At 43.3% G+C, this 15,165-nt stretch overlaps 1 protein-coding gene across 1 annotated transcript in view; it reads left to right on the top strand.

Moving 5' to 3' along the window:
* Positions 1-15,165, top strand: part of MYO16 (myosin XVI) — a 622,320-nt gene that overhangs the window by 327,160 nt on the left and 279,995 nt on the right. Inside the window, exons 14-15 of the mRNA XM_074983196.1 lie at positions 6,227-6,332; positions 9,078-9,195. Of these exons, the coding sequence (XP_074839297.1) occupies positions 6,227-6,332; positions 9,078-9,195 (224 nt within the window). The remainder of the gene's footprint in view (positions 1-6,226; positions 6,333-9,077; positions 9,196-15,165) is intronic.

Here is a 15,165-nt window from a genome sequence, read left to right on the forward strand (position 1 = left end):
CCATGGTTTCCCAAACTGGGGGATGTGGCCCCCCTGGCGGGGCATGAAGAAATTCCAGAGGGGGCATGAGGTGACCCAGCCCTCTTGTTATTCCCCCCACCCAAAGGAAGATCCGACCAACATGGAGCTATCAGCCTCCTGCAAGGGGGAGTGAGTGTGGGTTGGGGAGGGATGGGGGAGGAGGAGAAAGATGAGGTTAGATGGGGGCTGGGAGTGCCTGGCTTGCGGGAGAGGGATGGAGTGAGTGGGGGACTGGGGGTGCCTGGCTTGGGGACTGGGGGGTGCCTGGCTTTTTGGGAGGGGAGTGGCTTGGGCAGTGGGGCTCGTGGGACTCAGGCGACCAGCTTGCGGGGCTCGTGGGGCTTGGACGGCTGGTCCTGGCATTGCAGGGCTTTGTCAGTTTGGACAGGTGGCTCTGACAGCACATGTCTCAGGCAGGTGGGTAGCTGGTGTGGTCAGCTCTGGTGGCTGGCACGGAGCTCAGGCAGCTGGCCAGGTGGGGCTGCACCAGGTACCTGCAAGGGACCAAGAAAAACTATTTGTGCTTATTTTTAATTTCAAATAACATTTTTATATCAATTTTTTGCATTTATTTTTTGTTAAAGGGGGGCTGGATGATGGTAAAGAAGAGGTGAGAGGGCATGAGGTTTTCTCAAAAATCAAAAGGGGGGTGTGATACCAAAAAGTTTGGGAACCACTGTGCTAGTCAATATTGACCTCCAGTAGTCTGGCGAATTCTCTCATCCAGCACCAGTCCGGTCATGAGGGTGCTGGACTAGAGAGGTTTAACCTGTACTATGTACTTATTGCAGCCAAAGGGTGAACTTCCCTGTATTGAGCCAGTTTGTTTCTAACCCTTTTTTCCCCCTTGCTTGCTAAAATTATCCTTCTCCTTTTCTCAAGGCATGCATCGCTTTAGGAATGCATTAAGAACTGACAGGATAAGCGATAGAATTATCCAGAAAGCTTAACTACATAATAATTTATAAATGTCTTCGTGAAAACCAAGAATACTTAACAGATTTAACTGCTCTTATATGGGACATTAATGTCTAATTTGATAATTAAAATGGAAAACATTTACAACATCTACATCAAATTTAATCCATTATCCATTTTAGGAGCCACTAATGTTAATGTCCAATGGCCTAATAGCTAAATGAGCCACATTTATGAACTCAGGGTAAATCTGAAAAGGGGTGAGATTCTCTTCTCTTAAAAATGGTAAAGACTGAAGAACCTAACTTTGTTTTGTTTTCTCAGTGTTTCAGCACCCTTTACTTGCAATTAGTCAATAATCAGGAAGTATTCATGCATTATTGCTATTTACAGCGCATCTTATTTTTATAGCACATAATTCTGGTTAAAAATGTTGTGATGCGTTATTTCCAGTTGCAAAAAAAGATTACATTTGACAAAATCAGTATTACATACTATAAGCATGTTGACATAAACATAACAGTTTTATATCCATTCTTAATATTCTTAATTCTTTAAATTTGCAGTAGCATCAAGGAACCTCAGGCAGGAACCAGAAACCTTTTTGTACTAGGTGCTGTACAAACTCAGAAGAAAGGGAGAGCTCTTGCCCAATGAGTTATAATTTTCTTCAAACTATTTATAAATTACTATTTTGCAGTATTCTGCACTTCTGGTTCTCGTACTTTCTAGGAACTGAAAATAAACAACATTTATCCCAAAACTTCACTAGTTAACAATAGCTGACTACTGTAGTGTATACCTAATCTACTTTTAATGCCAGTGGTGGAAAAACTATTTCATTGTGCAGAGACCAATGTTAGTCTGTTGAAATTCCCAAAAGATACTGGACTTTAGAACTCTCATACATTCAGGAACTCAGACACTCAGGAAGGGTTCGTGCCTCGTGCAGTAAGAGTGGTTCTTCAAGATGTGTGTTGCTGTGGGTACTCCACTACTCACCTCCTCCCCTTTACTTTGGAGTTCATCTGATGAATTCTATGGTAGAGAAGGAACAGAAGGAGCTGTGTCCTGTGTATGTGCAAATGTCCATGCTGCTGCACATGAGGCACATGAGGCATACCCAGGCACTGCTAGCAAAAATCTCTGATCATCATCCTGAGGGTGCACCAATACCTAGAGTGGAGCACTAAAAAGGATGCGCAGCTTGAAGAACCACTGTTATTCTGCAAGGCAAGTAACTATTTCTTCCCTCAGCCTCTCATAAGTCATGCGCTGTAGTGCCCTAATAATTTCCATTGCTCTCTGCTGGGCTTTCTCCAATTTGTCCACATCCCCCCTGTAGTGGGAGGGGATCCCAAAACTGGATGTAGGCCTCATGATGTAGCCTCACCAGCATTGAACAGAGGGGAATAATCACCTCCCTCAATCTTCTGGCAGTGCTCCTAATGCAGCCTAATATGTCATTAGCCTTCTTGACAACAAGGGCACACTCTTAATCAAACATCCAGACTCTCATCAACTATAATCCCCAGGGTTTGTTTTTTTTTGTTTTTGTTTTTATTTCTTTCCCCACAGAACTGCTGTTAGCCATTCAATCCCCAGCCAGCAGCAGTGCATGAGATTCTTCCACCCTAAGTGCAGGACTCTGGGGTCCTTGTTGAAATCTATTAGATTTCTTTTGACCCAATCTTCCAATTTCTCTAGGTTGCTCTGGAGCGTATCCCTACCCTCCTGTGTATCTACCCCCACTCCAACTTAGTGTCATCTGCAGAGTTACAGAGAGTGCAGTGTATCCCATCATCCATGTCCAACCATATCCAACCCAAGGGCTGACCACTGAGGCACTCTGCTTGATACTGGCTGCCAGCTAGACACTGAGCCATTGATCACTACCTGCTGAGCCCAATGATGTAGCCAGCTTTCTCTCTTCCTTACAGTCCATTCATCCAATCCATACTTTTTAAACTTGCTAACAAGAATACTGTGGTAGACAGTATAAACCTTTGCTAAAGTTAAGGTATATCACATCCACTAGGAATGATTTCTTAATTATACCAGATGCTTACACTCACTTTTATATCTGTGATGGGGTCAGAGAAGGGGAACAGGGAGGCAAAGACTGGAGAAGGGCCATTCAATTTCAGAAAATCAGAGAGCGATGGCAAGAGGAAGCAAATAAAAACAAAGAGAAAAGGGAGAATAAGAAAACAATGACTGGTAAGAGATTGATGTTATACATAGACATAGAAAAAACCAAGACATTTGTCAGGTGTCCCTGATCGCTCAGGTTATATAGGGTTTTGTATAATTTTCCCCGTATCTGTCTGATCCTTGCACTTTCGGTTGTAAGTGTCATGGTATCACATTTGCTTCTTGTGTCTGTGTTGTACCTAGCACATTTTGGGTGCTAATGAAATAAAATAAGCTGCTTGTATCATTCTGGAGCTTTTTCAAAGAAGGTGGAACTTTGTTGGGAAGAGGTATTTGGGAAGGAGGAAAGAGAAGGGAGGGGCTTTTTTGCAAGGGAGGGTGTTCTTTTTTTTGTTTTTTTTGTTTTTCACTCCCAATAGATCTTTCATGCTTCTATGGACCCCATACTTGTATGCAGTGCTGCTTGCAACATTTCTTCATTATCTGATGCGAATAAAGTTTCAAAACTGCTATTATTGCTGCTGTGTTTCTTCTTTTGTCTGGCAGAATCAGTCCCTGCTACAGCCTGGAGTTTTATTAACTCTATGCATTGCTATATTTCAGTTTTAAAAATAGCAAAGGTTCATTTGTGCTCTGTCAGTTGTATGGCTATTCAATGGTTAACACTTTCTACTGTTTGGTAGTCAAACATGAGTTGTCACATTCTAAATACTTACATCTACTTTGACCTTTCTGTACATTTTATGCCACTAGCTCAAGTTCACCATCCTTATGAAGGACTGGTTTTTATAAGATCATTAAATTAATGTAGTGTTGTCCAATTAGGAAACTTGTTTCCAACCCCTTCCAAATGAATGCATTAGTGAATGCAGAAATTATCTCAGCATGTCATTAAATTATCTAGGAATAGGCAGATTTCAGAAAACAACTTTGAATAACATTATATTTTTCAGATGAAACTTTCTAGGAAAGCAAATGCTGATGATGACTGGAGCCTTGCATAGAGCCTTTATGTTGCAGACATTGCACTGTCAGTCCTTCAGATGAGCTGTGCCACTGACTTTGGGCCTTCAATCATGATTTAAAAAAAAAAAAGCTAGCTGCTGAAGAAATTTAGTTGCTTTCAATAAGATACACAAAAAGCTTCCAAAACAGTTGCACAGCTGAAAGCCCCCCTCCTCCAAGTTAGTAAGAACTTTGGATGTACAAAGGATGCAGGAGCTGGCTCTAGATGATAACAGAAATTTTAAAAGATACACACACACCCCTCATGAGCAGAAAGTGACCTTGCGAGGTCATCAAATACAGCCCTCTGCCTTTTTGGGAGGGCCAAGCACCACCCCTGACAGGTTTTTTTTTTTTAAACCTATTTGCCCCAGGCTCCTAAACAGCCCCCTCAAGGGGTGAGCTCACAACCCTGGGTTTAGGAGACTTATGCTTAAACCACTGAGCTATCCCTTGATTAAAGCAAGAATTGTTTAAATAAGTCAAAACGTATTCATGTGTTCAGAAAAAGGGGGCAGCCTCGCTATCTAGGAGAGCAGCTCACTAGACAGAGATTGCCATATTTATAGGAGTTATGTGCATCACCCTAGAGACTGGCTGAGAGGCCCTTTTCAAAGTTCCTGACTTTATAAAGCCCTTTTCCCCCTTTGTTTCTTCCTCTGCCCATTTTTTGTATCCTTTTCTTCTCCAGATGTGAAGTGATAGCAGGGGGAAGGGTTGTTTTCTACAGACAAGCAATGTGTGCCAAAATCTCCCCTGCTCACTTACTACTGACACAAGGAACGAGACAAAAGGTCACCTGGTTCCATCAATAGGCAACAGGCTTATCATTTACCATGGCTACTATGGTTATGACAGTTTCATAGCGTCTTGTAAAAACTGTCTTTTTAAAGTGAGCTTGATAAATAAGTTAGGAGGGAGGGCATAGGGATGCTCTCTTTTCTGTACTCATAACTGAAGTTTGCTTAATTATGTTGCCTGGTGAGAAATGTTTGATCTCAATGATCCCAACGTAGATTTTCAAATGGGTCTTGCCTCAGTATCCATGTATATTGGTGATTCTATGGAAGAGTATTATTTTAATTCAGTATTGTTTTTCTTCTGTTCTTTTGTCCTCTCCACTCCTTTATTTATGTTGCATTCATTTCCCTACTGATATGTGGTATCACTTCCTCCCCCGCCTTCCTTTCCCCACCTTCTTATTCCTGCTTTCTATGACCAGTTTTCGTTGCCCACTCCTTCCCTCCCATTCTTTGTTTATTCCTTTTCATGTGCAAGGCATGAAGTGAAAAAAGAGCCATGATCTTTGAAGTTTGAGTATCACTTAAGGGATTGGGGAGCTTGTAAATGTTATACCGCAGCTTTCATGCAGCGCAATACATCCCAACAAAAGGCAAATAGCTGACAGGTCAGAGTGCCAAGTGTCTGCCAACTTTGGGTTGTGCCATCTTTTTCTTCATTCTCTTTCTCTGCGGCTATATCTACACAGCGGGCACTATTTCCAGATATGGTGGTATCCTGAAATAGCTGCCCTTGTCTAAGTACCACCCCCGTAGTCGCGAAACAGTTTTCGAAATAAATGAAGTGCTCTTCGGCATCTCTGTGTACCTCATCACATGAGGAGTAGAGGTATGCCTCGAAGCTGGGCTTTGTTTTGCCATGTGGTGCAATTTAGGTAGTGCTACATGTGGAAATAGCCTATTTTGAAATCTACTCAAAATAAGCTCCCCTCCCTCAAACAAAAAGCACCAGATAACTTGGAATTGGTATGACCACCTTTATTAAGGGGCTCATTGAAAAGAAAGATAACAGCATTGACATTAGGGTGATAAAAGGGATAAAAAATTAACTTTTGATTGTCTCTGGGCTTATCTGGGGACAGGTAGAAAAATCATGAACATACATACTGGTGTCCAAAATTATAGACTGTAAGCCGGTTTGTCTTTTACATTGTGTTCATGATTATTTAATTTCCAGATTATTTAAAAATCCCTCCATTAGGAATTAATATTTGTCTGGAGTGTCCACTTCTGTAGGGATAACAGAAGCTCTAAATAATGAAGTAAAAAAACCTCTGAGGCACAAAATTAAAAGGTGTCTTTTTTTCTCCTTTTCCTCCTTTCTGCAGTGGAGAAAGTGGTTCTGGGAAAACTGAAGCCTGCAAGCAAATAGTGAAGCACCTGACATGTAGATCCAGTTCCAGCAAGCGGACCTTTGATTCAAAGATAAAGCACGTAAGTAGCATTTTGAGCTGTTTCAGAACCTGGCATGGATATGTACGTTCCTGAGAAAAGATTTTTTTACTTGGAGGGAAATTGTGAAATCCACAGGCATGCTTTCTGTAAAAAGTAAATGAATAGATGTGGCAACAGGAGGTATGGCTAACTACATTAAAGTCACAGAGAGGTAGCCGTGTTAGTCTGTACTCTGACAAAACAAAGCAGCAGAAATGTAGCACTTGAAAGACTAACAAAATGATTTATTTGGTGATGAGCTTTTGTGGGACATTTCTGCTGCTTTGTTTTGTTACATTAGAGCCAGTAGAGTTGTATCTCTTATGTGCTGAACTAATCTCATTGGGTCAAATGCATCATTTTCTGTTGCCATCTACTGGACAAATAGCTAACTGAATTTCTAATATTTCATGTGAATGATTTACTATAGCCTTGCACTTTTGTGTAGTAATTTATAGTTGTGCAGCGTGAGTGTAGAAAGCAACCATATTAAAATAGCAGTGAATTGTACCCTAGCTTTCCAAGGTGCAAATTAGCACTGAGTCAGGCTCTCCCACTAGTTAAAAATCCTTACTAAAGGGATGGTCTAGATCAGGCATGGGCAATAACTTTTGGTGGGGGGTGGGCACTCCAAGAACTTGGTAAGTGGTCAAAGACCGCACTTTTCCATGATATTAGTGGAAGAGCAGCAGGGTCTAGGGTGGTGGTTGGGTACAAAAGGGAGTTCAGGGTAGGGGATCGGAGACAGAAGAGCTTCTGGGGCCTGGGAAGAAGTGTAGGTGAAGGAGGGGGTTGTGGCTTGGGGCAGGGATTGAGATGCAGGAGGTGGTACGGGATCTGGGAGGGGGCTGTGACCAGGGCAGGAGTGCAGGAGGAGTATCAAAGGGTTTAGGTTGTGACCTGGGGCAAGGGATAGGGGTGGAAGTTCTGGGAAAAGCTATGGGTGCAGGAGCAGGGGTGCAGAGAGTTAGGGTTGTGACCTGGAGCAGGGGTGTAGAGTGGAGGTAGAGTTGGGGGAGAAGGGAAGTGGTGGGGTACCAGAGGCAGGCTGTGGCCAGGAGGTGTTTGCTTAGGTGACTCCTGACCAGCAGCTCAGCAAATCCTTTGGTCATGCTCCAAGAAAATGTATGAATTGAGAGAGCTGCCTAAAATGTTGAGCTGGATTCATCTCTGTCGTACACTGGTGTAAATCAGGAGTAACGCCATTTGAAATCAATAAACCAGATTATCTCTCTCACTCCAGCCTGTTTGTGATAGTCTAATTGTGTGCAGAAGCCATAAACCAGCAACATTTCCCCATCTGGGGAGATCCTCAGCAGACACGTGCCCAGAATAGCTGGTTTCTGTGGTACTCCTATTGCAGCCCCCAAGAAATCATGTCAGGGATTAGAGGGAATGTCACTGGATTGTTATTGCATGGAGAGCCATAGCATACTGATGTTCATTAGATCAACTCATAGGCTGCTCTTAAGTATTTCAGGGCCAAAACTGGCATGCAGCTGGACTGGGGCTCAGGAAGCCACAATTAGCAGATACCACTTCATCAGAAAACCACACCCAATGGAGTTGCATTAGTATAAAGCTAAGGGAGATGATAGTCAAGTCCTCTTAGCTCAGTGGTTTGAGCATTGGCCTGCTAAACCTGGGGTTGTGAGCTCAGTCCTAGAGGAGACCATTTAGGGATTGGGGCAAATAGATGTCAGTGCTTGGTCCTGCTAAGAGGGCAGGGGACTGGACTCGATGACCTCTGGAGGTCCCTTCCAGTTCTAGGAAATGTGTGACTCCAGCTATCCTTTTATTTATAGGATGCGGCTCCACCTCCTCCTCTCCATCACTCTCTGTCAAAAAACGTTTTTTGCAATGTTGTTGTACTCTTGTTTGTGTCAGGATATTAGAAAGATGAGAGGGGTGAGGCAGTATCTTTATGAGACCAATTCCTATTGTTGAGAGAGACAAACTTTGAACTTGCACAGTCTTCATCAGGTCTGGTAAACAGGTTGTGATACTCAGTGCGTCACAGCTCACTTAAGGTTGAACGAATTGTCAAGTATAAGGAGTTAACACATGTTGCAAGAGACCATTCAGGGTGTAGAGAGCTGTTAATATCACTGCAGTCCTAGGACAAAAAGGAGTATTAGAGAGTTACAGATCATAGTTCTTCCCAACAGTCTGGTGCCTTTACTGTATCCTTGATTTTTAGTGTCTAACAAGGGTGTTATTTTAAGTTCTTGGACTCATTTTTTGAATGTATTGTTCAGGTTTCCTTAGAGCTTGTCTCTTTCCCCAACAGAAGTCAGTCCAATAAAATATATCTCCTCACTCAAGTTGTCTCTCTTTTCCAAAGGTCTTGTCCTTGGAACCCTCTTTATTTCCCTATGCCCCATGGCAAAGTTTTTCAGAAATAAAAGTGCTATTTAGGCACGCACACACATGGCCTGGTTTCAAATTCTGTGCACCCAACAGTTGCCACTGAAGTACATTGAAACTCTTTCCTGTTTACTTCCTCAGAGAGGTAGCTGTGTTTGTCTGTGGCATCACAAAAACACACACAGTTCTGTAGCTTCTTAAACAGCATCAAATTTATTTATTAGGTGATCAGCTTTTGGGGGTAAGATCCACTTATTCCCCACAAGAGCCCATTACCTAATGAATAAATCTGTTATTCTTTAAGGTGCTACAGAACTGCTTATTTCCTGTTTGCTTCATGTCATGTTGCAATTTCACTACCTTTATATTTTGTTGCAGGTCAACTGTATCTTGGAGGCTTTTGGACATGCTAAAACAACCCTGAATGATGTGTCTAGCTGTTTTATAAAATACTTTGAGCTGCAATTCTGTGAGAAGAAAAAAGTATTAACTGGAGGTAAGTATTTATATTACGGTTGCATGTAGTGGCCTACCACAATTGAGTCTCATTATGGTAGGCACAGAGAAAATGATGGTCCTGGACTCAAAGAGCTGATTCTCCAAGAAGACAGATGAGACCAGTTCGTGGTCATATCAGGCAAGGGAGACAATATCATAAAATTACTAACATTTGTGTGATTCCTAACCAATTAAGAGCAGGAATCCTAAGTACAGAATTAAAAAGCAGTTATCTGTTCCATTTAACCACTAGAGGGCAGATAAATGCCATAAAAAATTGGGGAATACTTCATATTTCAAGGGAAACTTTATCTCTCTCTATATTTTTAAACATGATGTATGGTTTCTAATGAAATTATAAATAAATATAGAATAATTAATGTAGTCTTCAGCATTGGTAATTAGGGTTATAGTAAGTAGTATCTCCTAAAGATGAGTCTGAGTGGTAGCTATATTAGTCTGTATCTGCAAAACCAATGAGGAGTCCTGTGGTGTGTTAAAATTAAAACTAATAGATTTATTTGGGCATAAACTTTCATGGGTAAACCACTTTGTCAGATGTATGGAGTGATGAAGAGGTTTTTACCCAGGAAAGCTTAGCCCCAAATAAATCTATTAGCCTTTAAGGTGTCACAGGATTCCTCACTGTATTTCCTAAAGAGTTTCAGACCAGTATAAAATATTTGTGCAGAAGTATGAGCCACAGTGAAAATCATGGGCTAAAGATTATCTTTGAGTCATTGTGGAGCTCCCACTGAGTGCATTTAGAACTGCATTCATTATTTTGCTGGCAGAAATTGGCTCCATGAATTTACTTTGATAATGTTAACTTTACTTTCAATCTTTAAAAAATGTATTGTATTAAAAATCACTATAACAACATTCAGATTTAGATTTTGACTTAGGATATAGGGAAAGCAAGAGCCCACTCATCCTCTTCTGGGTTTCTGGACTGTTTATCTGAGTGCTTACCAATAAATGGGAACTTGCTAATTTTCCACAAGAGCTGGTTGATGTGAAGGGGATGGACAGCATGGGCATGGCCTTCAATGTATTGGTCCAGTGGTGGCAACAGCTACCACAGGCCCTGGGATAAGGTGGAAGGGGGCCAGGCTCTGCGGTGGAGCCAAGAGCAGAAGGGGCAAGGCCAAGGGCAGTTAGCTCTCAGGGCTGCCTGTATCATGGGGCTCCCCCGCATCCCCCCTCCACTTCCTGACAGCTGTGCGCAGTTGGCAAAGCAGTCATGGCACTTCAAGGGGACCCAGAGCTTTGAAGTGATGGGGCCAGGGGCAGCTGCCTCCTTTGCTCCTCCTCCCTCAGGCAATGGGCCAGCATTGGCCAAACCAGCTGGACTGTCTGGGGGATGCTGAAATTTGGTGGCAGAGCAGCCATCGGTAAATTACTATGTGCTAAGCAAGAGGTAAGCATGGAAGGATTTGTACCTCTCAGGCACAATTCCCTGAACAGCTTCTGGTGTGGCAGAGCTATGTGGCAAAGCTGCATTCATGCTTCTGGGTAAATTAGATTGAATTGTCCTTATGTTTCCAAAATAATTAATTTTTTTGACATTCTAAATTGTTTTGTGCTGTCAGACAAATCCCTGTCTCAGGGTATATTTTCTAGATATCTTTCAGTTAATGCAAGTAAGGAGAAATCTCATATTGATTTTCTGCTGAAGAGCTCACTGTACCTTTGTGAAATTAGATGGTTTATTCTTTTGACGTCATAAAGAAAATACCATGATTTGTGTAACCAAAAGGATTTCTTCCAGTAGAAATATGATAATGAAGAAAATTTAAAACTCAGAAAAGTTAAAGCAAGATTTTTCATTTATCAATCACTGCTTTGAATTTGAAGAAATGGGATAATTTAAACACTAACACAGACTAAAACTACATTTTGATATAAGGTTGTATGATTTAAGCTAATGGCTGTAGAGCCCAGGTTTTAAAGAATCCCATATTTCACATATCTTTAATTGAAGTCAGTGGAGCTACTCCATATATAACACACAAACACACCAACACACCCCACTTAAATTAAAACAATATTATTAAGGCTGCAAAGTCAAACAGTTAAAAGTTAGGAAATGGCATATTAAGGTTGCCTATGCATTATACAGTACAATTTTTAATTACATGATCTGAGACTGAATATACCACCTGGCCTTTGTTGCTCCCTGCTGGAGGCCCTGATCCTCTTCTGCACCCTGCACCAGGAAATAGTTTTCTGAGGGCAGGTCTACACTATGGAGGGACATTGATCTAAGTTACTTAACTTCACTTACGTGAGTAATGTAGCTGAGCCACCTTGCTTAGATCTACTTACTGCAGCATCTTTGCTGTGGCAAGTCCACAGGAGATGCTCTCCAGTTGACTCCTCTAACGTTTCTCATTGAGGTGGAATGCCAGAGTTGGTGGAAGAGTGATCAGAAGTCAATTTATCGTGTTGATACTACATTTGATAAATTGACCCCTGCTGGACCCATCACTTCCCCACTGGTCTGGCTGTTAGTCACGTAAGCCTTGAGAGGCAAAGAGCAGCTAGTATTAGATCTCCACACTTGCCTACACACACACACTGGAAGTAGCCATTTTAGAAGCCATTAAGATCTGGTCTTGTAGGAGTTAGAAGGCCAAGGCACCAGCAACATCCAGTCTAAACCTAGCAGGCCAAAATGAAAGACACTGCCTCTGAAGTGCAGAGCTAGCTCCAAGCTAGTGAAAAGAACGTGAAGTGGCTCAGCAGCCAGGACTAGATGCAGCACTGGAGACCCAGCAGATGAGTTTGCAAGTGTAAAACATAAATGCTCAGTCTGGAGCTTCAGCAGCAACAAAACGAGAATGAGTTGCTCATAAGGAAAAGGGGCAACCTGAAAACCCAGTTATCAGAATCCTTCTGTGCCAATAACCAGCTCAGCAAGTAACCAATAACAAATCCTGGAATTGAGAGGCCAAAGGATGAAGACCCAGGAGAGGGCAGCGAGCTGTGTTATCCTTCTGCCAGATGAAGCCAGATGTTTTCTTCGTTTTGTTTTTTTGTTTTCATTTTTGTTTTGTTTGGTTTTTAATGCCATTTGCAGGTATTTTCAGTTCCAGCGCTCCCCCCTGCTGGGCAGTGCTGTCACTGCAGCTGCAGCAGTCTCCTGTTGTGGCTGTCAGGAGACTGCCGAGCAGGCTGTGGCCAGTAGGTGGTGCCATCAGGCCAGGCTCAGAAGCAGACACACTAAGCCAGCACGTGCACAGCCCCTAGTTTTTCCCTTCCTGCACCCTAAGCTACTCCCTGGCTGTACACAGCCCCAATCTACCCTCTGACTGTCCCCTGACCTGTTTACTTCCTGCATCCTAAGCTACCCCTGCCTCCACCCTGAGCTAGCTGCATAAATGCACACAGTCCCTAGCAATCCTTCCCTGAACCCTGAGCTGTCTGCATGCATCCTCAAGCTAGCTCCTGCCCACACACAGCCCCCAGCTGGTTCCCGCTTGCACACAACCCCTGAGCCACTCCTCTTTCCCCACCTTCATTTGTTTTCAAACTTTTTGAGCTGAGCTTCTCCCACACCACAGTGAAGCCAGGCTGGGTGGCCACTGGTGTGAATGGGGTGGAGGTGGCACTGCCTCCCTGGGTCCTGCCATGTGGGCCTTGATTGAGCCTGCTGGGCCCTGCTCCAAAACAGAAGTCACATTGTACTGAGACTGAGACTCCCCTCAGCCCAGACCCTCATGGCCCCCCCTCCCTTGCTGGGGCCTGGAGCTTTTAAAGAATGTTGGGAGCAGGGCCTCTCACAGGTCCAGAGAGGCCCAAGCCAATCCCAGATTTTGAGGGCCCTCATCATCCTTGATCTTCCAGGGTTTGATATAGCACGGCCAGTGAGGCTGTACTAAATCAAGCCACCAGGGTTCCACTGTCTGCCCTGGTGCTCCTAGCTGTCACTAGGAGTAGGAAGTCAATGAGAGACGTTCTCCCATTGATCTCCTGCTGTGGGGATGACTCAATAAATCAATTTCTCAAATGTCAACTCCAGCTATGCAATTCATGTAGCTGGAGTTGCGTATTTTAAATAATTTTTTTTCTCCATAGTGTACACCTGGCTGGAGTATAGAAAATAAATTTGACGTTTATTTGGGAAAACTCCACAAACAGAGTTCATAAACATAAACCTTGAATAAAAGTCCCATCCCAAATAGGTTGGACAGCGTTCTTTTCCTCTCAAATTCACAAGCCCAGCAATCTAAATGACCCTTCAAATGCCCAACCCTTTTCTGCATCCCACTCACGGTTGATGCCCTTGGTCAGAGCATGCCCAGAATTCAGAGTGGTCACCCTGATTTAACACATGTAAGCATGGGCAAGTAACGATTTGTACCCTGGGAAGGGCAAAAGTCATGTAAGAAGAGGAAGAGTTGTTACCCTTGGACAAGATTAATGCTCCAGTTCCTTTCTGCAGGAGGAGGCATGTGACAGGGTGTAGCTGGCCTTTGTGCCCCCTGTTGGAGGCCCTTATCCCTCTCCAGGAAACAGTTCCCTGGAGGAAAATTTGATCTGAAGGCTAGCCTACAGGAGCAAACTGGGAGTCATTGAGATGTGGTCCTCCAGCCACTAGAAGGACCAGAGCTACAGCCTATCGGGCCTAGCAGGGTGGAATAAAAGGAGCTGTGTACTGCGAATAAGATTGGTATTTTTTTTCCCCTGAAACCTTCAGAGAGAGGAAGAATGTTTCTTATCTGTTGCAGTGTATACACACTCCATCTGCCTTTTGGGATGGATTGGGTTATGAGAGCACAATAGCTGCAGTCTACCAAACTGAACTTGAACCCAAGATTGTTGTGCCAGAGTCCATGTGGTCACCACCAATGTGGGTGGTGGATGGAGTAGAAGGAACTTGGCCAACCTGATTCCATTGGGCTCCAGACCAAGCATTGAGTGTGTTCACTACCGAGACAGCATGAATCCTCCTGCAGCATGCTGGCCTTACATGAGTGGGAGATATAACTCGTTCCATCCCTGTGGAAGCTGTAGGTCATACATTGTCAAAGTCTCTGGCTTTCCTGGGGTAGCTTTCTTCAACTCTGACTCCTGCTGAGCAATGTTAGGTAGCAGGTCTCCAATCGGGTCCACAGGATATCTGGTTCTGACTGGATATCAGCAGTCAGGTGCTCTAGCGGCACCTCTCCTGGAGACTCCACCATCCTAACTTCCTCCTCAATGGCCAGCCCAGATTAAGCTGAGCTGCTCTCCTTTAAAGTCACATAGCAGTTGGAGCACACCCAGCATGGTGTGAAGAGCGAGATTGCCTCCATCTATAGGGTAGCTGTAACTCATTTTTGCCTACATGCGGATCCCAACAGTGTAGGCCACAGCCAAATCAGGGCCTGTTTGTGGCGACAGTTGAAGGTAGGAGCCCTGCTGGGTTGATTGTGGAAAGGGAATTAGAAAGCAATTTTAGTTATAACTGATCCTGAAGTGCATGGAACTTTTTATATATGAGATAATTGAGAGGGCTTGGACTGTGCGACATGGGCAGAAGGCCAAAGCAGACAAGACCTGCACAGATTAACAGTCTGCAGAAGGCACCGGGAAGCTAAATGTAGAACAGCTGCAGATGCTGGGGAAGGGGACAGGCAAAGATGTGAGTGTAGCCCACCACATGATCACATGCTGTTTTTATCCAAATGACGAAGAATGGAGATGCTCACTCATACGACGCTATTATATATTTTATTGATCCCTTATTTGTTGATGTATGGCCCCGTGTATTATATGTAGTGCATTCTATTCAAACCCTGCTCTGAAGACCGAATTATTAGTTCCTCCTGGATGATTCTATTGTGCATATCACTACAGTATCTGCATGCTTCACAAATGTTAACAAATTTATTTACACAACACCTTTTGAAATGAGGTGGTGTTATAAATAATTTTGCAGATAGGGAACAGAACCATTTTTGAGTATTCAATATGAGATGCC

The sequence above is a fragment of the Carettochelys insculpta genome, chromosome 1 (genome assembly GCF_033958435.1).
Source record: "Carettochelys insculpta isolate YL-2023 chromosome 1, ASM3395843v1, whole genome shotgun sequence".
Taxonomy (NCBI): Eukaryota; Metazoa; Chordata; order Testudines; family Carettochelyidae; genus Carettochelys; species Carettochelys insculpta.